This window comes from Aulonocara sp. 'chitande type north' Nkhata Bay, linkage group LG17 (assembly GCF_057382095.1).
Source record: "Aulonocara sp. 'chitande type north' Nkhata Bay isolate Kocher_YH1m ecotype deep benthic linkage group LG17, A_spYH_male_GT1.1, whole genome shotgun sequence".
NCBI lineage: Eukaryota > Metazoa > Chordata > Actinopteri > Cichliformes > Cichlidae > Aulonocara > Aulonocara sp. 'chitande type north' Nkhata Bay.
Genome location: NC_141360.1, coordinates 5,909,568 through 5,934,435, shown reverse-complemented (window position 1 = coordinate 5,934,435; position 24,868 = coordinate 5,909,568). Strand labels below are relative to the sequence as shown.

Below are 24,868 nucleotides of genomic sequence, written 5' to 3'. Positions count from 1 at the left end.
AGGCTCACACCTGCCTGCTTAACGAGCTCTCTCTGCCACTCTGCCAAAATTAATCTTAAACACTTCTCTTTCAACTGCTGCTGTGTCCACAGTGTTAAAGCCATCATTTTACCCTCAAAACGTCGCCATCGTTGTTCTTTTTCCAACATCTTGTCTTTCAAAGCTCAGAGATGTAAACTTTTTAAACTGTGTGGGTCCAAGTGGAGGGATCACATTTTCTTCATTCAGTGATTCAAAGAATATGACCTTTTAATATTCATTCAGATGTTTTCTGACTCTAAATGTTCTTTTCTCATTTCTTAGGTTTTTCTAATTTACAATTAAAACATTTTCAGCTTTTTTCCAACTTCTTCTTCTGTGTAACCTTCAGCTTTTAGCAGTTCAGCACTTTTGTTTTCAGGTTAAATTCTGTATTTTTCATCTCATTCAAAATTTTTAACTCAAAATTCAGCAATTAATTCATTTCAGTGCATACATTCAGATTCAAGCATTCACACTGCAGTTTCTTCAGAAAATGCACTTTCTAGAGTATAGACTAGACATTGCTGTCGCTCACGGTGAAGGAATTTCATCAAGTCGATTTCTACTTTTCATTTGGGAACGATTTGTTTCGGCCTGACTTTTCTGTTCATTTTAAGCAGCAAAAGTGAGGCGCATGTCTGTGTCGTGTGTATGGAGCCATTGGGTGCAGTCACTATAGCAACCAGGCTCACACCTGCCTGCCTAATGAGCTCTGTCTCACTCTGCCAAGATTCATCTTAAACACTTCTCTTTCAACTGCTACTGTGTCCACAGTGTTTGCTTTACAGCCATCATTTTACCATCAAAACGTAGCCATTGTTGTTCTCTTTCCAACACCGTGTCTTTCAAAACTTAGAGATGTAAACTTTTTGAACTGTGTAGATCCAAGTAGATAGATAACCTCCTAACTGACCCATAGAAATACATTGTTTTCAGTCAGGAGTTTGTCTCAACAGCAGAAAAGACCCCACCTTTTACATTACTCCTGTGACCACATTTTTGACAGCGGGAACATAAAGAACATGCTGTTGTGTAGAAAAATTCCTCTGGATCTCCATGGTTTAAAAGCTGGCTTGACAGGAATCTTGGATTTAGAAGCAGTTTTTCCAATAGATGCCATTAAGCAGATTTGAAAGGGGTCACAGAATAATAGTGTCATTGTCCAGAGTCTGTGACTCCGTGTTTATGTTTAAGTTTATTATTATTATGAGTTTTTGTGCTCCTTTTTCACATTTCATGTTCCTATGTTCTGTGTCCCCCAGTCTGTGTTAAGTTTGTGTGGGTTTTGTTCTGTCGGTGTGTTTCCTGTTTTACTGTCAAGGTCCGTGTCTAATCTCAGTGTGTTCAGTTTACATTTCCCCTGTTATGTCTGACAGGGAAAATGTCAGACAATCATGTCTGATTACTCCCAGCTTTGCCCTCCTTCTGTGTCTCATTTCCTCGTTATCCCTCTGTGTCTTTAAGCCTTGTGTTTGCCTCTGTTTGTGGCTGGTTCATCTGTGTATCGTCCTCCGTTGCCCTGTGTGGCTTCCCTATGTTTTCTACGTCTCCCTGCATCTCTGTTTCATGTTTGTTTTTGCTTAGCCTTTTCCAGTTTAGGTTACTCTTAGGTGTTTTTTGTACACCACGTTCCTGTTTGTTTCGCCTTCGTGTTTATAAAGCTCGCTCTCTACTTAAGCAGTCTGCATCTTGGCTCCGTTAATAATTCAGACAAATAGTATGTCAGTAGTTAGTGTAGGCCAACTGAATAGAGCATTCTGATTGCCCTGCTAAATTCAAGCTGATTGTGTATTGGTGGACTTGTCTTCTGCACACAGGTTTTTCAGATCTGGAGTCAGTTGATGACTTTAAAATAATCTTTTCTGACTGGATAATTAAAGCTCACAGCATCTACCTGTCTGTAGTGGATTTTCCCACATCTTAAATAATCTAATCTCATTTAATGTCTCTGTTTTTAGTCTGTATAGTTTATCTCCCCACGAATACACTCAAAGTAGTCTTAAAATAAAACCCATAAAACAGTTCAAGATGACATACTTTTTATTTGCTCGTTTAATGCCAGTTGCCCTCTTTCTCTGTGCGTCACTCATTCGCTTATACTCGGGCAAAAAGTACCCATTTGTATACTAGTCTAGTGTATTTTTCCCTCTCTCTCTATGTCTCACACACACAGACCAACACACAGTCATGTATATGCTCATTAATGCTGTTCAACCTGATGATCAAATTTCCAAGCACCACCTGAACGCCTCATCTGTTTTTAACCCATCACTGGACCAACTGTCGTCATTCCGCTTTGCTCTCTGCTGTGGTAAGTATAGTACACTCAGTACTGCAGTGTTTTATTTTTATGATGGTAAAAATACATTTGACATTTAAACTCAGATATCAAGTCCAACAGAGTTCAAAAGAGTTCAAAGAATAAAGAAGAAAAAAAAAAGAATAACCTTTACTATCATTTATACAGGTTTATGATGTTTTGCTGTTAGCAGCAGTGCTAACGCTAGCTTCAATGCTAATGCTAACGCCAGCTATAGTGCTAACACTAGCCTTAGCGGTTGTTAACTGACAAAAAGAATATTCCTGTGATATTTATTGGCAGTCAGTGAGACAAAAGTAACAAATGAGCTTCATTATTGCCATTGTGGCTCAGTTTTAACACTAAGAATGCTAACGCTAGCTGCGATGCTAACGCTAGCTGCGATGCTAACGCTAGCTGCAGTGCTAACATTAACTGAAGTGCTAATGCTAGCTGGAATGCTAGCGCTATCAGCAATGCTAAGGCTAATAACAGTCTAACAGTAGCCTTACATAAGTGGCAATACTTCAGGTAATTAGTTTGAATTATAAAATGGTTGCTGTGTCTTTTAGTGTGCTGTATAACCTGTATAACCTGCTAATTATAAGTTCAGTGTATCATGGTGTGTGGGCTTTGTATTTCTGTTAGTCTGATAACACTGTACAGACAACTAACATATTATTTCTGCTCTTACACTTTCAGGAACTTGACTGACATCTGTGCTTTGCCTGGTAGGTGTGCACATACTGTAAGAGAAGTAGACCAAAATAAAAAAAATAATCGGAATAATATAAACTGTAAAGTGTGGGTTCAAAGTTTTTGCTAGACCTTTTAAACACAATTTTATAACAAATACACACAAGTACAGCTTAACAATTGGGCTAAAATATTTTTTTTCGTACATTTTTGTAGTCACACTACATGTGATTAGTTAATGATTCACTCAATCATATTTGTATTTAAAAATATTATTGCTGAATTTAATTAAATATTCTTTTAAAAAGTGCCCAATTATGCAACTTTTTGCACATGGCAGCCGACAACAGTTTAGCTTGAATATTTGTTTTGTCCTTTTTCAGTAGTCACAATTAGTTCATACAATTGCCATGTGATATTATTTTAATAAAATTATTATATTTTTCTTGTTTTTTGTTCACAGTGTGAAGAAGAAGAAGAAGAAGAAGAAGAAGGACCAGATCTCCAGTCTTCTCTCTTACATCCCAACCCCCCAACCCCTCTATCCTCTGTCCTGCTCCACCTATTGTCTCTGCCTTCTTTCCATCTGTATTTCACCCTGTGGTTTGTGAGAAATTTTGCCAAACCAAGAATCTTATTGCGGTTTGATTTCAAAGCCGTGTCTCTCCTGCTCTGTCTGTTCTCTCTGCTAAATTTTCTCTCTACCTGTTTTTCACTCTTGGCTTGCTGCTGAAAAACGCCAAGCCAATAAAGCAATAAAGAGTGCATATTTTGCCTCAACCTATGAACAAACTGAACAAACAAAGAAAACTCTGCGGTTTGATTTAAAGCCGTGTCTCTCCTGCTCTGCCTGTTCTCTCTGCTAAATTTTCTCTCTACCTCTTTTTCACTCTTGGCTTGCTGCTGAAAAACGCCAAGCCATTAAAGCAATAAGGAGTGCATATATTGCCTCTACCTGAGAACGAACTGAACAAAGAAAACTCTAATTCACGGTGTGATTGTGATTTCCCAACCGTGTCTCTCCTGCTCTGCCTGTTCTCTCTTCTAAATTTTCTCTCTACCTGTTTTTCACTTTGCGCTTGCTGCTAAGTTGTGCCAAGCCAATAAAGAGAGTGCATAATATTCTCTTGACTGAAGAACAAACTGTCAAACGAAAGACAACTGTTTCAGACAAATAAAAACTGAAATATAAAGACAAAGAGAACATCTCCTGCTGTGTGCCACTCTTATTTTATAAACATATTTTCTAAAGACTAAGAGAAACACTTGTGTAAAAATGCCAAGGAAGCAGAAAAAGTCACAAGCTGCAAAACAACGCTGGAAGAAGTTCCATGAGTTTCACAGTGTGCCAACATGTGAACAAGCTGAGTGTGATTTTCCTCAGAGCTCTGCAGAAGACAGTGTGTCTGCAAAGACCAATGCTGATGGTGTCAAACAGGCAGGTCAACATGTTCCTGCACATGTACAACAGGTATCTTATGCTGATGCTGTAAAGAGTGGACTGCAGCATAAAGTTAATGAACAACATGAGGTGTCAAGTGCCCCACAGGTGGGTTATGCTGATTTTTTGAAAAGAGGCTGTCACAATGATGTGGCAGGACAATCTCATGCAGAAAGAGAGAACCTTGAAAATCAGCCATCTGTTACACAGGTCTGTGCATCTCACAGCCAGGCACATCCTAAATATGGAGACTCCAGAAACAAGCAGTGCACATGTAACTCACTCACATTTCTTGCATTCCTTCATGAGAATGAAAACATGACTACAGCTGACCTTAATCTGGTCTTGGATAAAGGTGATGTGATGTACAAAGAGGCCAAGAAAAGATTTCCTAAAAATATTCATTTGGCAACCGATGAGCTGCCAGACAAAGTTGATGCTCGCAGGTCTATGTATGATGTCGACATGACACAGCCTTCCCGGTATGGGACATTTGAAGAACCTCCAGAGGAGGCAGTAGATACCTTTCTCAGCTTAGAAGCAGGACTGAGCTGCCTGTTGTCAGATGTGCAGTATGCCTTATTGATTATGAGTGGATTGTGTATCGCAGTGTTCAGATCCACATCGGGCAAATATGGTTTCTTTGATCCACACTCCAGAACAGCCAGTGGTCTTCCTCTACTACTACAGTCACGTAATCGTGGTACAGCAGTGATGCTGAAATTCACACTCCTCAGTGACATGATTAAGAGGATCCAAGATTCTTATGAAATGATGGAGATATCACCTTCTTGTAACTATGAACTGAAGCCTGTGCAGTTCTACAGTATGAGCACAGTCAACCTGAGTGATACTATCACAGACACAGTCTGCAGACCAACAGCTGCCACTGCTGTGGCACCTACTCACTCTGATACAACTGTTGATGAAGCAAACTCCTCTTCTCCAAGGAGAAACACAACCACTGATCTGACTGAGAACATCTTTTTTCAAATGTCCATTTGTACGCCACTGGTGGAACAAAAAGAAGACCATATGACTCAGTTCACATCATATGAAGATCAGAATGAACCTCCTAATATACCAACTGAAGAACTATGCAGTGAATTAAATTTCTTTCCATCGAATGATGCTTTTTCATGTCAATCAAATGCTGCAATAAAAAATGTTGCTGCCTGTGATGTTTCTGATATAGTTTTACAAAAACTGAAAAAAGTTAATAAACAACAAAGGCAAAAAATGAAAAGAAGATTAATGGCATCAGAGAAACCCAGAAATCAGAGAAAAGAAAACCAAAAAAGGAAAGAACGACAAAAGTACGCTTCAAATAAAGATTACAAAGAAAAGAAAAAATCTTGCACAAGCGAGGCATATAAAAACAATCCTGAAGTCAGACAGAAAAAACAACAGTATATGAAAAGACGTTATTGTGAGAATGATGAATTCAGACAGAAAAAAAACCAATATGTTAAAAGACGTTTTTCTGAGAATGCTACAGTTAGAAAGAAACAACAACAATATATTAAAAGACGCTACTGTGAGAACGATGAATTCAGAAAGAAACAACAACAATATATTAAAAGACGCTACTGTGACAATGCTGAATTTAGACAAAAACAAAAAAACTATATCACTAAAAGGTATCAAGAAAACCCTGAATTCAGAGAGAGACAGAGATCTCGAGTGACTCAGCGTTATGCACGTGATGACGCATTCAGAGTAAGACACAGACAACTAATGAAACAACTAATGCGAGACAGGTATCAAAGTAATCTTGCCTTCAGGATTATGCACAATATGAGATGTGCAATGAAAATAAAAAGGAAATACAGATGGGTGAACAGACAAACCCAAGAGAGTGACAACAGTGTGATTAACGAGGCCATATCTGTGTTCAAATCACAAATCAAAGTTGGACCATCATACCCATGTACTGTATGCTTCAAGGCTTCATTTCCAAACCAAGTACGACCCTGCACAAGGTCAAATTATGTCAAAAACCCACATGTGGTTGCAACATGTTTGACAGGAAAGTTTGTTCATGTTTGTGATGAAAACTGCAGAAATGAGCAGTGCAATGTTCCCGATGAGAGAAAGAGAGAGTGGATTTGTCACACCTGCCACGATCATCTTAAAAATGGATTCATGCCAGCACTTGCTGTTGCCAATACACTAGAGCTTGCTGATATTCCACCTGAACTGTCTGATCTCAACATACTGGAGAGACATCTCATAGCCAAGTGCATACCATTTGCCAAGATCATTCCTCTTCCCAAAGGCAGACAAAGAGCAATTAGAGGAAATGTGGTCTGTGTCCCATCCGAGGTACAGGAAACTGTTGAAGCATTGCCTCGATTGAGAATTAATTCTCAGATCATGAGAGTGAAACTGAAGAGACGCTTGTCTTACAAAGGTCATCAGCTGTTTCAGACTGTAAGCTGGTCTAAACTTGTGCAAGCACTGCATAAACTCAAGCAGATTCATCCACAGTATAAGGATGTGAGCATCAGAGATGATGCTGAGCTGTGTGATCCAACACTTCCTGATGAAGATGATGATGATGATGATGATGAAAACATGAATGAGGACGATTATGATGAGGCTGATTTAATGGAAATTGACAGCTGTGAGAAAAATGCACTGAGTGAAGCACAAAATAAAAATGAACAGGACATTGACACGTTACCCTGTGATGGTGAACAATCGCATGAACAGATGAGAGATGATTCAGAGCAAGCAGATGGACTGACTAATGGTGGTTTTGCACTCGAGTCCTGTTTACAGCCCCCTGATGTGGCTGAGGAGATATTATGTTTCAGTGAAGGAATCTACTCTGTTGCTCCTGCAGAGAGAAACAATCCAATAAGTTTTTTCAAAACACCTAAACTGGAGGCCATGGCCTTCCCTGTGCAGTTTCCTACAGGCCAAAACACACTTGATGAAAGAAGGCTGATCAAAGTATCCCCCAGTGGGTATTTCAAATCAAGACTTTTCTGCATTGATGATCGTTTTGCCAAAGACACAAACTATTTGTTCTTTGCACAGTTTGTGACTGAAATACACTTGGCTACTTCCAGCATGACGATACAGTTAAGAAAGGCAAAGCCTCTGACCAGAGATGGGAGAAAAATAACCTCAGGCATGTTACAAGATAAACATGAGGTGGAGAAACTGGTGCGAAATAAAGACGCAGTGAGATTCATGCAGCCTCTGAGAGGAACCCCAGCCTATTGGGAGAAAACAACAAGAGATCTTTTTGCCATGATCAGACAGTTGGGAACTCCCACGTTCTTTTGCACATTTTCAGCTGCTGAAATGCGCTGGCCTGAAGTGATCGAGGCAATAACAAGGCAGCAAGGTGAACAAGTGAATTTTGAAGGACTTGACTGGTCAGCAAAGTGTGACATCCTGAGAAGCAATCCTGTCACAACAATGCGCATGTTTGACAAGAGAGTTGAAGCATTATTCAGAGATTTACTCTTATCTCCCGCAGAGCCACTTGGCAAAGTCATTGACTACTTTTACAGAGTTGAGTTTCAGCACAGAGGAAGCCCACACATACACTGTCTCCTGTGGGTAGAAGGTGCTCCTGTGTTTGAGGAGGATGATGAGCAAACTGTTCTTGATTTTATAAACAAATACATCACAGCTCAGCTGCCTGATCCACATAAACAACCTGAACTGTACAAGAAAGTAACAGAAGTGCAAAAACATAGTAAGAACCACACAAAGACGTGCTTTAGGAGTTTAAGCTCCGGGTGCCGTTTTGGTTTTCCCAAACCACCCTGCAATGAGACAATGATCACAAGACCCAGTGAGGATGATGCACTGGAAGTAGAAACAGCAAAGAACAAGCTCAGACCACTGAACCAGCTGCTGAATGAACCTGAAACTGCTTCCATGAGTTTAGAGCAGCTCTTGGCAAGATGCAACTTGACACATGCAGAATATCAGAGATACCTGAATAAAATGAACATGAGGAGTACGATCATACTAAAGCGTGATCCAAAAGACTCTTGGATAAATGGCTATAATCCACATTTGCTTGAAGCCTGGAACAGTAATATCGACATAAGCTTTGTTTTAGATGCTTTTGGTGCTGCAAATTATTTAATGAAATATATATCAAAAAAAGAGGGCGGGCTATCTGAGTACCTGAAAACTGTCATTGAGAACTCCCATAAGGACAGTGTAAATGAGTGCGATGAAATGAGAGCCGTCATGCAGGCATATTCAAAGAAGCGAGAGATCAGTGCACAAGAATGTGTTGCTCGTGCATGTGGTCTTCACATGAAGCAATGTTCACGTGCTGTAATATTCATACCAACTGATGATAATCCTGTGAAAATGAGTCGTCCCCTGTCAGTTCTGGACAACACAACACCTGAGTCTTCCAATGTTTGGATGACATCTTTGAATGACAAATACAAAGCCAGACCTGAAACACCAGAGTATGAGGAGATGTGCATGGCAGACTTTGCTGCTACTTGCAGGATTGTCTATGGCCAACAGAAAAAAGGTAAAGATGTTTTGCCCCTTCTCAATGAGATGGGGTTTGTGCAAAGGCGCAAAAACAATAAGCCTGCTATCATCAGATTTCACCGCTGCTCACAAGAAAAACATCCAGAGCAATATTACGGAAGACTGCTTAAACTGTACCTTCCTCATCGTTCAGACCACGAACTGAAAACACCATCGTTGCCAACCTATCAGGCTTTCTATGGTGCTGGCTGTGTACAGCTACCAGGTACTGACCATCTTGAGTACGTGCAACACATTGTCAAAAGAAACAGAGAAAAATATGAGAAAAACAGTGAGGAGATCGAGAGCGCTGTTGAGGAATATGAGCAGAACAGAGGTGTGACTGACGAATGGTGTAATCTGGCACCTGAATCAGATCTCGTAAGGTTGCCACTTGTCGAACAAGAAAGAGAGCGAGACAATGAAAATGAACAGGAAGATGTGCCCGACTACAGCCGTCAGGCTGATGCTTCAACAGAAGTCAGAGCCATCAGGGAACCCCCTGCTATTGATCCCACATTGTTACGTCAGATGTTTCAGAATCTGAACAAGAAGCAAGCCTGCATATTTTATGCAGTTAGAGACTGGTGCATTAAAAGAGTCTGTGCTCTAAATCCAGAGCAGTTTTTCTTTTATATTAATGGTGGTGCTGGAACAGGAAAATCACATCTTATCAAATGCATCTACTCAGAAGCATCTAAGATACTGAGCAAAGTGCCCAGATATGCAGACGACGTTGACATATCAAAACCCACTGTCCTGTTAACTGCTTTCACTGGGACTGCAGCTTTTAACATTTCTGGAACAACACTGCATTCTCTTCTCAAGCTGCCTAGAAGCTTAAAACCTCCCATTCAGGGACTTGGCAATCAGCTGGATGAAGTCAGATCAGAACTTTTGAATGCTGAAATAATCGTCATTGACGAAGTGTCTATGGTGTCAAGACATCTGTTTGCATATGTAGATGCAAGACTCAAACAGATCAAAGGGACTCGGAGACCCTTTGGAGGCATGTCAGTCCTTGCTGTCGGAGACTTCTATCAGCTACCCCCAGTGCGACAGTCTAAACCTCTCTGTGTGCACGACCCGTCCGAGATCGACCTGTGGCGGGAGCATTTTCAGATGATCACTCTGACTGAGATTATGCGTCAGAAAGATGATGTTGTCTTTGCAGAGATGCTGAACAGAATTCGTGTGAAAGGAAAGTTGGATGAGCTTTGCGAAGCAGATAGAAATTTGTTGTCACAGGCCATAACTGAACCAGCCCATTGTCCAACTGATGCGTTGCACATTTTTGCAACTAATAAAGAAGTGGATGCACACAACTCTGCAACACTGGCTCTGCTCCACACTCATATCATTGACATCCATGCAGATGATTATAGAAAAGATCCTAGAACTGGCAGAATGGCACTTCAAGACAGACCATTGAAAGGAGGTAAAAACGAGTTACCAGACACACTGAAAGTTGCAGAAGGAGCTCGTGTCATGCTCACCAGAAACATTGACATACAAAATGGTTTGGTTAATGGAGCTTTTGGAATACTACTTAGAGTAGTTCACTCTGAAAACGACCAACACATCATCAAGCTTGGACTTAAAATGGATAATGAGACATCTGGAAAGAATAACCGCACACCAGCAGACGACATGGTGTACATTGAGAGAGCAGAGGAGAATCTGAAGCAGAAAGGAGTGGTACGAAGACAGTTCCCAGTGAAGCTGGCCTTTGCATGTACAATACATAAGGTACAGGGTATGACAACTACATCAGCTGTTGTCTCTCTTAAGAGCATTTTTGAGCCCGGCATGGCCTACGTAGCTGTCAGTAGAGTGACGTCTCTCAGTGGACTGTATCTTCTTGATATGGAGGAGAAAAAAATATTCACCAACCCAGAAATCACTGCAGCGCTTGAGAACATGAGACAAGCCAACCTTGATGACATGATGCCTCTTCTACACGTGAGGCAAACACTGAGCAGGTCAGAGGTTTTCACCATTGTTCATCATAATACAGAGGGACTGCCAGCTCACATTAATGACATCAAAAGTCACCATGAATTGTGTCTAGCAGATGTTTTGTGCCTAACAGAAACACACCTGCGGGGCTCTTTTGTCGCAGAGAGTCTCCACTTGGAAAATTACAATTTGTTCAAACGCAACAGACACCTGTCCTACACAAACTTTCCCCAGATGGCAAACAGAAGTGGTGGTGGAGTTGCTGTTTATGTGAAAAGTGACATTCAAGTGCATGAAAAACAGTACATCCATAATGTAACTGACCTTGAATTTCTGGCTTTAAAGGTTGAAGCACCAGTCAGTGCTCTGATTGCAGTTGTATACAGACCTCCAGACTACACTCTGAGGCCATTCCTGAAAAACCTGGTAAGCCTATTAGACTCATTGGAGATCATGGACTGTCATCCCATCATAGTTTGTGGTGATTTTAATGAGAATGTTTTATCCAGTGCAAACAAACCAATCCTGGAGCTGTTTGAGTCTAGGGGATACGCACAGGTCATCACTGCCCCTACCACAGAGAAGAACACACTGCTTGACCTAATTTTCATTTCTCAGTCAGATCGATGTCTCCATTCTGGAGTCATGAAGACCTACCATAGTTACCATGACCCAGTATACTGTGTATTGTCCTGTGATGATTCATGATCTAGATCTTTGAATACAGTAAGTAATATCTATATTTTTGAATGACTTAAGAAAGTAGAGCGATGCTTGAACTCCAGAAAGAAGTCCAGACGCTTTTCTTTGCAAGCTCCTTTGACTACGATGACCTGGATGACTGAGAACCTTCACAGACATAAAGTAGAGCGATATTTAAAAGTTGACGCCCTGCATTGCAGTATAATGTTTGAATTGTTTACATAAAATACAATTACATGAATTAAGTAATGATATCAGTAAAAGATGACAATTTTATTTATTACAGAAAATCTAAAATTCACTAACAGTAACCTATAAATGTCAGAAAAATCAAATATAGCAGTTTAAAATGAATAGTGTAGGCATATCCTCTCTGCAGCCAGGCTTCAACATCCTGCCAGGCTGCCCCAGTCTCACTGTGGCTGGGAGGGAGGGAGGGTGGACCAGAGGATTGCCTACACAACACATAAATGTTCAACAGCTTCTTCATTGTTTCTGAGAGAACAATAATGACTAAAGGTTGCTATTTAAAAAAACAAACAAACAAACAAACAAACCTAATTACAGCAATAATGACAGTTAAGCCACTTTATGTGTGCCTCTATTTTGAAATACTATTTACAAAAATGTTATTATTTTGGTTCGTTATAAACTTTAAACTTTTTCAAAAGTATACGATTATATTTTTGGACCAATTTTACTATGAAACATAAATTTTTATGAGCTTTTATCATGTTTCTGGCCAGTGCAATCATCAGGGTGGGTCTGGGTTGATAACTGCACATTTCTGGCCAGAAATGTTTCAGCAGTGTTACATATGTAGTGCATATGTTACACTTGCTTTCTGTTACCAGCTGATACCCTACATTTGTATAGACATTGGATGGTGTGAGGTTGGGGAGTTGAGTGGGAGGGGGGGGGAGGGGAGGGTACGGTGGGAGTTGAGGGGGGGGGGTTTCCTTTCCTGTTAGGTTTCCTTTTTTTTTCTTTTTTTTTTTTTAAGCAAGACACAGTCCTCCTGTGTCTTCTCCAAGCTTCACATGTAAAATCCAACAATGTGAAGCACATAGCAGCCAGAAACTGTAATGCCACAGATCAGAGAAACTTCATCATCACCATCTTCATCGCCATACGATCAGAGCGTGAGACTTCACATCTGGAGCACAGGAGAGATTCTGTGATAAGTCCTCCTTCTAGCTTGTCCCACAAGCAGTCGGTGAGATTTACTCACAACAAAAAGGGTTAATGACATAATTTCCATGAAAACATGTATTCATTCTTTGTGAAGTGTTTAAATTGTGTTTTCACTTGACCTTAGGAGTGTTAGAGTGTATTGTAATGTCTGTACTCAGGTGTTTCCCTCTGTGATCCATCCCCTTCAGAGCTGAGACACTCAGGACTGAACAGACGGCACAGTTTCTGTGACTGAGCCTCCAAAACACCTTCTTTGAAACCACTCATGATAGAAGGGCTTCATATTTGCAGCAGCACTACTACAGGTATTCAGTTTATTACAGGATGTGTTTGTTTCTTAGGACCAGCTCTGAGTGCACACTACCTAACATATACACCTTTCTGTTTATTACAAACCAACTACTCTGGATCATATGGCCAGTTGGCAGGAATGTTGCTGCAGGAAAACATCCCTGGAGATCACCATCATTGTCAGACTGACTGTGCCTCCTCTGTGCAGTGTCAAGATCCTCCCTAAATGAGTGTGTAAGTTAACATTTTCATTATTTTATTCCCTTTGACAAGACAAGTATCACTGATATTTACATTTACAACTACATATTCCTGTTTTCTGCTCTTCTTTTAAAGTCCTCAGCTATCCTGCTTCTGTGCTGCTTGCCACACATCAAACACTGGCCGGATGACAGGGAGGATCCACTCTGAAGTCACTGGACATGATGAGGATCATATGGGACTTCATAGTTTCACAGAAACATTGTGCTCTGTGATTACAGGTTTTAAATGGACATAATGACTGCCTCTCTCTGATCAACAGGCTAAAGGATTGTTGTCATTGTTAGTGCTCTGTACAATGTATGCTTATTTAGTATTTCATCACAGAGCAAACCTTTTTTTCTTTAACATATTTTTATTTTTTTATTTGTGGGGATAGGTTAATTGATTAATCCAAATTGTCACTAGGTGTGAATGTGCGAGTGAATGTGAGTGTGAATGGTTGTCTGTCCCTGTGTGTTGGCCCTGTGACAGACTGGCGACCTGTCCAGGGTGTACCCCGCCTTTCGCCCTATGACAGCTGGGATAGGCTCCAGCGCCCCCCGCGACCCTGGAAAGGATAAGCGGAAGCGAATGGATGGATGGATGGATATTTTTATTTTGTTCTAATGTTGAATTAACTGTGGGGATTTTTTTTAAGTGGGCACTCTGGATGTCATATGACCAGAAATGTGGTAACTGGAATTCAACAGTATGGAAGAAAAAATCTGCTAAGAACAAAACACACACAAAACCCCCCAAGAAAATTCAAATTCATTCCATGTAATCCAATCTAAAACATTTTAAACTGCTGAACAGCAACACAAACAGCGTTAAAAAACAGTGTTAACAGAATGATTATGATGATTTTGTACCAAAGTTTCAGGTCACATGGCACACCTAGTGTGTAGTGTGGGGTATCAGCTGGTAAGTATAGTTTTTTTTTTTTCATATTTGTGTCCTTAGAGTTCAGATAGATAAAGCCTTGTGTATAATAATTAGTCATAACCACAACTCAAAGTCAGGGACTAACTAATTTTGGGACTTTGTGTCTGAGCCCAGGTTAAAACAATGTGTAAAAAAGCATTTAGTGGCATGGCTGAACAATGCTGTATTGATACTTATTTATCCATGTTCACAAAAAGGACTAATGTGTTTATTTGATTATTTGCATGTGTTAAACTGTGTCACCACCTTACGCTTTCATTTGACTTTACTCAAAAATCTCTATACAGTTCTCTTTTACCACTGTGTGGACTCTGTTTACATTAAAACATAAAGAAGAATGAGTAATAAAAAGATGTGTAGACAGATTAAGTAGGACGATAGAAACAGCTGTTCAGCCATGTTCTAAGAAACCAACACAATTTAAAGGTTCAGGATTGTGGTTTTAAAAGTTGAATTTTCATGTATTTCATATCTTGCTTATTATTTTTTATTTAGTTATTTAATTTAGTTATTTTTTATTTATTCTACTAGTCCTTTTCAGAAAGAAGCTGTAAAATATGACTTAAGATTTTTATGTTATTTTCTATGACATACAAAACAAATTGATGTATGTAATACTATTAAACATGATATACACATGTGTATATGTCTGAAAAACATTATGCTGTATATTAAAGTTTGTATTTTCTCCAGAATTTTTGTTCATCTTTTAAGTTCATTTCAATTAGAAGAATTTGAACTTTTAATATTCATTCAGAGGTTTTCTGACTCTAAATTTTCTTTTGTCATTACTCATCTTTTTATTATTTACATTTTAAACATGTTTAGCTTTTTTCCAACTTCTTCTGTGTGAACATCAGCTTTCAAAAGTTCTGCACTTTTGTTTTCAGGTGAAAATTTCTGTATTTTCCAGCTCATTCGGAATTTTTAACTTAACATTCAGCAATTAATTCATTTCAGTGCATACATTCAGATTCAAGCATTCACACTGCAGTTTCTTCAGAAAATGCACTTTCTAGTTCCATTTTATTATTATTATCTATTCCGTACGTTTTTTGAAAGCCTACTCCTTCAAAACCGTTCAACTTAGAAAAACCATTCAAACACCGTTAGATTCCTATTCTTTTGGACAACACTGCTTCTATTTTTCATATTTTTAACATTTATATTTTTAATTTTATTCAACTTTATTCAACAAAAATTTATAATGTATTTCAATGGGGATACCCTTCAAATCCTCATTCAACTTACTCATTTTTAAACTCTTACTACTTCCACATACATTGACATAGAGCCACCATTCAAACTTTAAAACGAAGACAAGACATTCAACTATTCAACTTGTATTTATCTTTTCAATATCTATTATACTTTTTCTTCAGTTCCAGTTTAAGTTTCATGATGTTTTTTCACCCGTTTCAGAGTTTATAATGGGTGTGTATGGGACGGAATGTTGGGGCTAGAGTGAGAGAGCTCAACTGCTAGAGTGAGAGGAGCAAAAAAATTAATCTTAAAATATTTTTTAAAACTGCTGCTGTGTCCACAGCGTTTGCTCTACAGCCACCATTTTACCCTCAAAACGTAGCCATCGCTGTCCTCTTTCATCCAATGTGTTTACTATTGTCCTAGGTGTTATGGTTCTTTCATAAATGTCACCAATGCACAGCCTCCTCCCTCCAACTCTTCCATAGACTCTAATGTTAAAATGGCTCAGAAGGTTCTTTTGAAAATCAGAAGAGCATGGTGTCTTTACACTGTCACCACGTCCATACAATAAACTCCACAGGCATGAAAACTGAGAATTCAGTAGACTAGACATTGTTGTCGCTCACGGTGAAAGAATTTTGTCAATACGACTTGTACTTTTCATATGGGAACGATTTGTTTCGGCCTGACTTTTCTGTTCATTTTAAGCAGCAAAAGTGAGGCGCATGTCTGTGTACGTGTGTATGGAGCCCTTGGGTGCGGTCACTATAGCAACCAGGCTCACACCTGCCTGCTTAACGAGCTCTCTCTCTCTCTCTGCCAAGATTCATCTTAAACACTTCTCTTTCAACTGCTGCTGTGTCCACAGTGTTAAAGCCATCATTTTACCCTCAAAATGTCGCCATCGTTGTTCTTTTTCCAACATCTTGTCTTTCAAAGCTCAGAGATGTAAACTTTTTAAACTGTGTGGGTCCAAGTGGAGGGATCACATTTTAGTCATTCAGTGATTCAAAGAATATGACCTTTTAATATTCATTCAGATGTTTTCTGACTCTAAATGTTCTTTTCTCATTTCTTAGGGTTTTCTAATTTACAATTAAAACATTTTCAGCTTTTTTCCAACTTCTTCTTCTGTGTAACCTTCAGCTTTTAGCAGTTCAGCACTTTTGTTTTCAGGTTAAATTCAGGTTGTTTTTTTTTGTTTTTTTATCTCATTCAAAATTTTTAACTCAAAATTCAGCAATTAATTCATTTCAGTCCATACATTCAGATTCAAGCATTCACACTGCAGTTTCTTCAGAAAATGCACTTTCTAGTTAGTGTGAATGCTTGAAAAGCATTCACAGTATTGTTCTTCTAATCTTTATTATTAGTGTGAATGCTTGAAAAGCATTCACAGTATTGTTCTTCTAATCTTTATTATTATATTTTATTATTTTTCCGTACGTTTTTTGAAAGCCTACTCCTTCAAAACCGTTCAACTTAGAAAAACCATTCAAACACCGTTAGATTCCTATTCTTTTGGACAACACTGCTTCTATTTTTCATATTTTTAACATTTATATTTTTAATTTTATTCAACTTTATTCAACAAAAATTTATAATGTATTTCAATGGGGAGACCCTTCAAATTCTCATTCAACTTACTCATTTTTAAACTCTTACTACTTCCACATACATTGACATAGAGCCACCATTCAAACTTTAAAACGAAGACAAGACATTCAACTATTCAACTTGTATTTATCTTTTCAATATCTATTATACTTTTTCTTCAGTTCCAGTTTAAGTTTCATGATGTTTTTTCACCCGTTTCAGAGTTTATAATGGGTGTGTATGGGACGGAATGTTGGGGCTAGAGTGAGACAGCTCAACTGCTAGAGTGAGAGGAGCAAAAAAATTAATCTTAAAATCTTTTTTAAAACTGCTGCTGTGTCCACAGCGTTTGCTCTACAGGTATGATTTTACCCTCAAAACGTAGCCATGGCTGTCCTCTTTCATCCAATGTGTTTACTATTGTCCTAGGTGTTACGGTTCTTTCATAAATGTCACCAATGCACAGCCTCCTCCTTCCAACTCTTCCATAGACTCTAATGTTAAAATGGCTCAGAAGGTTCGTTTGAAAATCAGAAGAGCATGGTGTCTTTCCACTGTCACCACGTCCATATAATAAGCTCCACAGGCATGAAAACTGAGAATTAGGTAGACTAGACATTGCTGTCGCTCACGGTGAAAGAATTTTGTCAATACGACTTTTACTTTTCATTTGGGAACGATTTGTTTCGGCCTGACTTTTCTGTTCATTTTAAGCAGCAAAAGTGAGGCGCATGTCTGTGTACGTGTGTATGGAGCCATTGGGTGCAGTCACTATAGCAACCAGGCTCACACCTGCCTGCTTAACGAGCTCTGCCTGCCACTGTCCCAAGATTCATCTTAAGCACTTCTCTTTCAACTGCTGCTGTGTCCACAGTGTTACAGCCATCATTTTACCCTCAAATTGTCGCCATTATTGTTCTCTTTCCAACATCTTGTCTTTCAAAGCTCAGGCATTTAAACTTTTTAAACTGTGTGGATCAAAGTGGAGGGATCACATTTTCTTCATTCAGTGATTCAAAGAATATGACCTTTTAATATTCTTTCAGATGTTTTCTGACTCTAAATGTTCTTTTCTCATTTCTTAGGTTTTTCTAATTTACAATTAAAACATTTTCAGCTTTTTTCCAACTTCTTCTTCTGTGTAACCTTCAGCTTTTAGCAGTTCAGCACTTTTGTTTTCAGGTTAAATTCGGGTTTTTTTTTTTTATCTCATTCAAAATTTTTAACTTAAATTCAGTAATTATTTCATTTCAATGCATACATTCAGATTCAAGCATTCACACTGCAGTTTCTTCAGAAAATGCACTTTCTAGTTATTATTATTAGTGTGAATGCTTGAAAAGCATTCACAGTATTGTTGTTGTAATCTTTATTATTATTATTATTATTATTATTATATTTTATTCTGTATTCCGTACGTTTTTTGTAATCCTACTCCTTCAAAACCGTTCAACTTAGAAAAACCATTCCAACACCGTTAGATTCCTATTCTTTTGGACAACACTGCTTCCATTTTTCATATTTTTAACATTTATATTTTTAATTTTATTCAACTTTATTCAACAAAAATTTATAATGTATTTCAATGGGGAGACCCTTCAAATCCTCATTCAACTTACTCATTTTTAAACTCTTACTACTTCCACATACATTGACATAGAGCCACCATTCAAACTTTAAAACGAAGACAAGACATTCAACTATTCAACTTGCATTTATCTTTTCAATATCTATTATACTTTTTCTTCAGTTCCAGTTTAAGTTTCATGATGTTTTTTCACCCGTTTCAGAGTTTATAATGGGTGTGTATGGGACGGAATGTTGGGGCTAGAGTGAGGCAGCTCAACTGCTAGAGTGAGAGGAGCAAAAAAAATAATCTTAAAATCTTTTTTAAAACTGCTGCTGTGTCCGCAGCGTTTGCTCTACAGGTATGATTTTACCCTCAAAACGTAGCCATGGCTGTCCTCTTTCATCCAATGTGTTTACTATTGTACTAGGTGTTATGGTTCTTTCATAAATGTCACCAATGCACAGCCTCCTCCCTCCAACTCTTCCATAGACTCTAATGTTAAAATGGCTCAGAAGGTTCGTTTGAAAATCAGAAGAGCATGGTGTCTTTCCACTGTCACCACGTCCATATAATAAACTCCACAGACATGAAAACTGAGAATTTGGTAGACTAGACATTGCTGTCGCTCACAGTGAAAGAATTTTGTCAATACGACTTTTACTTTTCATTTGGGAACGATTTGTTTCGGCCTGACTTTTCTGTTCATTTTAAGCAGCAAAAGTGAGGTGCATGTCTGTGTCCGTGTGTATGGAGCCATTGGGTGCGGTCACTATAGCAACCAGGCTCACACCTGCCTGCTTAACGAGCTCTGCCTGCCACTGTACCAAGATTCATCTTAAGCACTTCTCTTTCAACTGCTGCTGTGTCCACAGTGTTACAGCCATCATTTTACCCTCAAATTGTCGCCATTATTGTTCTCTTTCCAACACCGTATCTTTTAAAGCTCAGGCATTTAAACTTTTTAAACTGTGTGGATCAAAGTGGAGGGATCACATTTGAGTCATTCAGTGATTCAAAGAATATGACCTTTTAATATTCATTCAGATGTTTTCTGACTCTAAATGTTCTTTTCTCATTTCTTAGGGTTTTCTAATTTACATTTAAAACATTTTCAGTTTTTTTCCAACTCCTCCTTCTGTGTAACCTTCAGCTTTTAGCAGTTCAGCACCTTTGTTTTCAGGTTAAATTCGTTGTTTTTTTTTGTTTTTTTTTTAATCTCATTCAATATTTTTAACTCAAAATTCAGCAATTAATTCATTTCAGTGCATACATTCAGATTCAAGCATTCACACTGCAGTTTCTTCAGAAAATGCACTTTCTAGTTATTATATTTTATCTATTCCGTACGTTTTTTGTAATCCTATAACTTCAAAACCGTTCAACTTAGAAAAACCATTCAAACACCGTTAGATTCCTATTCTTTTGGACAACACTGCTTCTATTTTTCATATTTTTAACATTTATATTTTTAATTTTATTCAACTTTATTCAACAAAAATTTATAATGTATTTCAATGGGGAGACCCTTCAAATCCTCATTCAACTTACTCATTTTTAAACTCTTACTACTTCCACATACATTGACATAGAGCCACCATTCAAACTTTAAAACGAAGACAAGACATTCAACTATTCAACTTGTATTTATCTTTTCAATATCTATTATACTTTTTCTTCAGTTCCAGTTTAAGTTTCATGATGTTTTTTCACCCGTTTCAGAGTTTATAATGGGTGTGTATGGGACGGAATGTTGGGGCTAGAGTGAGACAGCTCAACTGCTAGAGTGAGAGGAGCAAAAAAATTAATCTTAAAATCTTTTTTAAAACTGCTGCTGTGTCCACAGCGTTTGCTCTACAGGTATGATTTTACCCTCAAAACGTAGCCATGGCTGTCCTCTTTCATCCAATGTGTTTACTATTGTACTAGGTGTTATGGTTCTTTCATAAATGTCACCAATGCACAGCCTCCTCCCTCCAACTCTTCCATAGACTCTAATGTTAAAATGGCTCAGAAGGTTCGTTTGAAAATCAGAAGAGCATGGTGTCTTTACACTGTCACCACGTCCATATAATAAACTCCACAGGCATGAAAACTGAGAATTAGGTAGACTAGACATGGCTGTCGCTCACGGTGAAAGAATTTTGTCAATACGACATGTACTTTTCATTTGGGAAGAATTTGTTTCGGCCTGACTTTTCTGTTCATTTTAAGCAGCAAAAGTGAGGTGCATGTCTGTGTACGTGTGTATGGAGCCATTGGGTGCAGTCACTATAGCAACCAGGCTCACACCTGCCTGCTTAACGAGCTCTGCCTGCCACTGTACCAAGATTCATCTTAAGCACTTCTCTTTCAACTGCTGCTGTGTCCACAGTGTCACAGCCATCATTTTACCCTCAAATTGTCGCCATTATTGTTCTCTTTCCAACACCGTATCTTTCAAAGCTCAGGCATTTAAACTTTTTAAACTGTGTGGATCAAAGTGGAGGGATCACATTTGAGTCATTCAGTGATTCAAAGAATATGACCTTTTAATATTCATTCAGATGTTTTCTGACTCTAAATGTTCTTTTCTCATTTCTTAGGTTTTTCTAATTTACATTTAAAACATTTTCAGTTTTTTTCCAACTCCTTCTTCTGTGTAACCTTCAGCTTTTAGCAGTTCAGCACCTTTGTTTTCAGGTTAAATTCGGTTTTTTTTTTTTGGTTTTTTTTAATCTCATTCAATATTTTTAACTCAAAATTCAGCAATTAATTCATTTCAGTGCATACATTCAGATTCAAGCATTCACACTGCAGTTTCTTCAGAAAATGCACTTTCTAGTTAGTGTGAATGCTTGAAAAGCATTCACAGTATTGTTCTTCTAATCTTTATTATTATATTTTATTATTATTATCTATTCCGTACGTTTTTTGAAAGCCAACTCCTTCAAAACCGTTCAACTTAGAAAAACCATTCAAACACCGTTAGATTCCTATTCTTTTGGACAACATTGCTTCTATTTTTCTCATTTTTAACATTTATATTTTTAATTTTATTCAACTTTTTTCAACAAAAATTTATAATGTATTTCAATGGGGAGACCCTTCAAATTCTCATTCAACTTCATCCTCTTTAAACTGTATCTACTTCCACATACATTGACATAGAGCCACCATTCAAACTTTAAAACGAAGACAAGACATTCAACTATTCAACTTGTATTTATCTTTTCAATATCTATTATACTTTTTCTTCAGTTCCAGTTTAAGTTTCATGATGTTTTTTCAGCCGTTTCAGAGTTTATAATGGGTGTGTATGGGACGGAATGTTGGGGCTAGAGTGAGGCAGCTCAACTGCTAGAGTGAGAGGAGCAAAAAAATTAATCTTAAAATCTTTTTTAAAACTGCTGCTGTGTCCACAGCGTTTGCTCTACAGGTATGATTTTACCCTCAAAACGTAGCCATGGCTGTCCTCTTTCATCCAATGTGTTTACTATTGTCCTAGGTGTTATGGTTCTTTCGTAAATGTCACCAATGCACAGCCTCCTCCCTCCAACTCTTCCATAGACTCTAATGTTAAAATGGCTCAGAAGGTTCGTTTGAAAATCAGAAGAGCATGGTGTCTTTCCACTGTCACCACGTCCATATAATAAACTCCACAGGCATGAAAACTGAGAATTCAGTAGACTAGAAGCTGCTGTCGCTCACGGTGAAAGAATTTTGTCAATACGACTTTTACTTTTCATTTGGGAACGATTTGTTTCGGCCTGACTTTTCTGTTCATTTTAAGCAGCAAAAGTGAGGCGCATGTCTGTGTACGTGTGTATGGAGCCATTGGGTGCGGTCACTATAGCAACCAGGCTCACACCTGCCTGCTTAACGAGCTCTGCCTGCCACTGTACCAAGATTCATCTTAAGCACTTCTCTTTCAACTGCTGCTGTGTCCACAGTGTCACAGCCATCATTTTACCCTCAAATTGTCGCCATTATTGTTCTCTTTCCAACACAGTATCTTTCAAAGCTCAGGCATTTAAACTTTTTAAACTGTGTGGATCAAAGTGGAGGGATCACATTTGAGTCATTCAGTGATTCAAAGAATATGACCTTTTAATATTCATTCAGATGTTTTCTGACTCTAAATGTTCTTTTCTCATTTCTTAGGGTTTTCTAATTTACATTTAAAACATTTTCAGTTTTTTTCCAACTCCTTCTTCTGTGTAACCTTCAGCTTTTAGCAGTTCAGCACCTTTGTTTTCAGGTTAAATTCGTTTTTTTTTTTTGTTTTTTTTTATCTCATTCAATATTTTTAACTCAAAATTCAGCAATTTATTCATTTCAGTGCATACATTCAGATTCAAGCATTCACACTGCAGTTTCTTCAGAAAATGCACTTTCTAGTTTATTATTATTATCTATTCCGTACGTTTTTTGAAAGCCAACTCCTTCAAAACCGTTCAACTTAGAAAAACCATTCAAACACCGTTAGATTCCTATTCTTTTGGACAACATTGCTTCTATTTTTCTCATTTTTAACATTTATATTTTTAATTTTATTCAACTTTTTTCAACAAAAATTTATAATGTATTTCAATGGGGAGACCCTTCAAATTCTCATTCAACTTCATCCTCTTTAAACTGTATCTACTTCCACATACATTGACATAGAGCCACCATTCAAACTTTAAAACGAAGACAAGACATTCAACTATTCAACTTGTATTTATCTTTTCAATATCTATTATACTTTTTCTTCAGTTCCAGTTTAAGTTTCATGATGTTTTTTCACCCGTTTCAGAGTTTATAATGGGTGTGTATGGGACGGAATGTTGGGGCTAGAGTGAGGCAGCTCAACTGCTAGAGTGAGAGGAGCAAAAAAATTAATCTTAAAATCTTTTTTAAAACTGCTGCTGTGTCCGCAGCGTTTGCTCTACAGGTATGATTTTACCCTCAAAATGTAGCCATCGCTGTCCTCTTTCATCCAATGTGTTTACTATTGTACTAGGTGTTATGGTTCTTTCATAAATGTCACCAATGCACAGCCTCCTCCCTCCAACTCTTCCATAGACTCTAATGTTAAAATCGCTCAGAAGGTTGGTTTGAAAATCAGAAGAGCATGGTGTCTTTCCACTGTCACCATGTCCATATAATAAACTCCACAGGCATGAAAACTGAGAATTCAGTAGACTAGAAGCTGCTGTCGCTCACGGTGAAAGAATTTTGTCAATACGACTTTTACTTTTCATTTGGGAACGATTTGTTTCGGCCTGACTTTTCTGTTCATTTTAAGCAGCAAAAGTGAGGCGCATGTCTGTGTACGTGTGTATGGAGCCATTGGGTGCGGTCACTATAGCAACCAGGCTCACACCTGCCTGCTTAACGAGCTCTGCCTGCCACTGTACCAAGATTCATCTTAAGCACTTCTCTTTCAACTGCTGCTGTGTCCACAGTGTTACAGCCATCATTTTACCCTCAAATTGTCGCCATTATTGTTCTCTTTCCAACATCTTGTCTTTCAAAGCTCAGGCATTTAAACTTTTTAAACCGTGTGGATCAAAGTGGAGGGATCACATTTTCTTCATTCAGTGATTCAAAGAATATGACCTTTTAATATTCATTCAGATGTTTTCTGACTCTAAATGTTCTTTTCTCATTTCTTAGGGTTTTCTAATTTACATTTAAAGCATTTTCAGCTTTTTTCCAACTTCTTCTTCTGTGTAACCTTCAGCTTTTAGCAGTTCAGCACCTTTGTTTTCAGGTTAAATTTGATTTTTTGATTTTTTTTTTAATTTCATTCAATATTTTTAACTCAAAATTCAGCAATTAATTCATTTCAGTGCATACATTCAGATTCAAGCATTCACACTGCAGTTTCTTCAGAAAATGCACTTTCTAGTTGACATTAGAATTCCACCTTTAATGGTCGCCTTCCTTTTTACAACAAGTGGAAAGTCCCCACATAAAACTTCCGCCCCCCCCTTTCCCGCCTGTGCATAGCCAGTAGGTAGATTACATACATCTTAACAATCTCCCCTTTTTCTTTAAGAAAATGAGACTAGAGATTAGCACTAGGGCTGGGTATCGTCACTGATTTCTAGAATCGATTCGATTCCGATTCACAAGTTCCTGAATCAATTTGATCCACGATTCGATTCAATTTGATTTGAATCTGGGAAATTTTGCCTCAGACAGTCAGAAATATTATAAT

General features: G+C 38.1%; 2 protein-coding genes and 1 pseudogene across 4 annotated transcripts in view; all 3 read left to right on the top strand.

Moving 5' to 3' along the window:
• Positions 1-2,095: 2,095 nt before the first annotated feature.
• On the top strand, positions 2,096-9,822 carry LOC147309529 (uncharacterized). Its single transcript, XM_086269885.1, has 6 exons — positions 2,096-2,332; positions 3,023-3,051; positions 3,480-7,083; positions 7,765-7,815; positions 8,107-9,565; positions 9,807-9,822. Exons 3-6 carry the CDS (start codon positions 4,293-4,295, stop codon positions 9,820-9,822), a joined length of 4,317 nt encoding a protein of 1,438 aa, XP_086126011.1. The 5' UTR covers positions 2,096-2,332; positions 3,023-3,051; positions 3,480-4,292.
• Positions 9,823-10,080: 258 nt separating this feature from the next.
• On the top strand, positions 10,081-15,007 carry LOC147309528 (ATP-dependent DNA helicase PIF1-like). Of its 2 annotated transcripts, XM_086268920.1 has the most exons (4): positions 10,081-11,363; positions 13,022-13,138; positions 13,255-13,358; positions 13,461-15,007. In XM_086268920.1, exons 1-2 carry the CDS (start codon positions 10,101-10,103, stop codon positions 13,025-13,027), a joined length of 1,269 nt encoding a protein of 422 aa, XP_086125046.1. In that variant the 5' UTR covers positions 10,081-10,100; the 3' UTR covers positions 13,028-13,138; positions 13,255-13,358; positions 13,461-15,007. The 2 variants fall into 2 exon arrangements, with proteins under 2 accessions (XP_086125046.1, XP_086125045.1); XM_086268919.1 differs by lacking the exons at positions 13,022-13,138; positions 13,255-13,358; positions 13,461-15,007 and adding an exon at positions 11,447-12,542.
• The window catches only part of LOC147309527 (sodium-coupled neutral amino acid symporter 2-like), a 26,726-nt pseudogene continuing 14,956 nt past the window's right edge, over positions 13,099-24,868 (top strand). The window contains exon 1 of the transcript XR_015125831.1: positions 13,099-13,138. The product of XR_015125831.1 is annotated as a sodium-coupled neutral amino acid symporter 2-like (transcript). The remainder of the gene's footprint in view (positions 13,139-24,868) is intronic.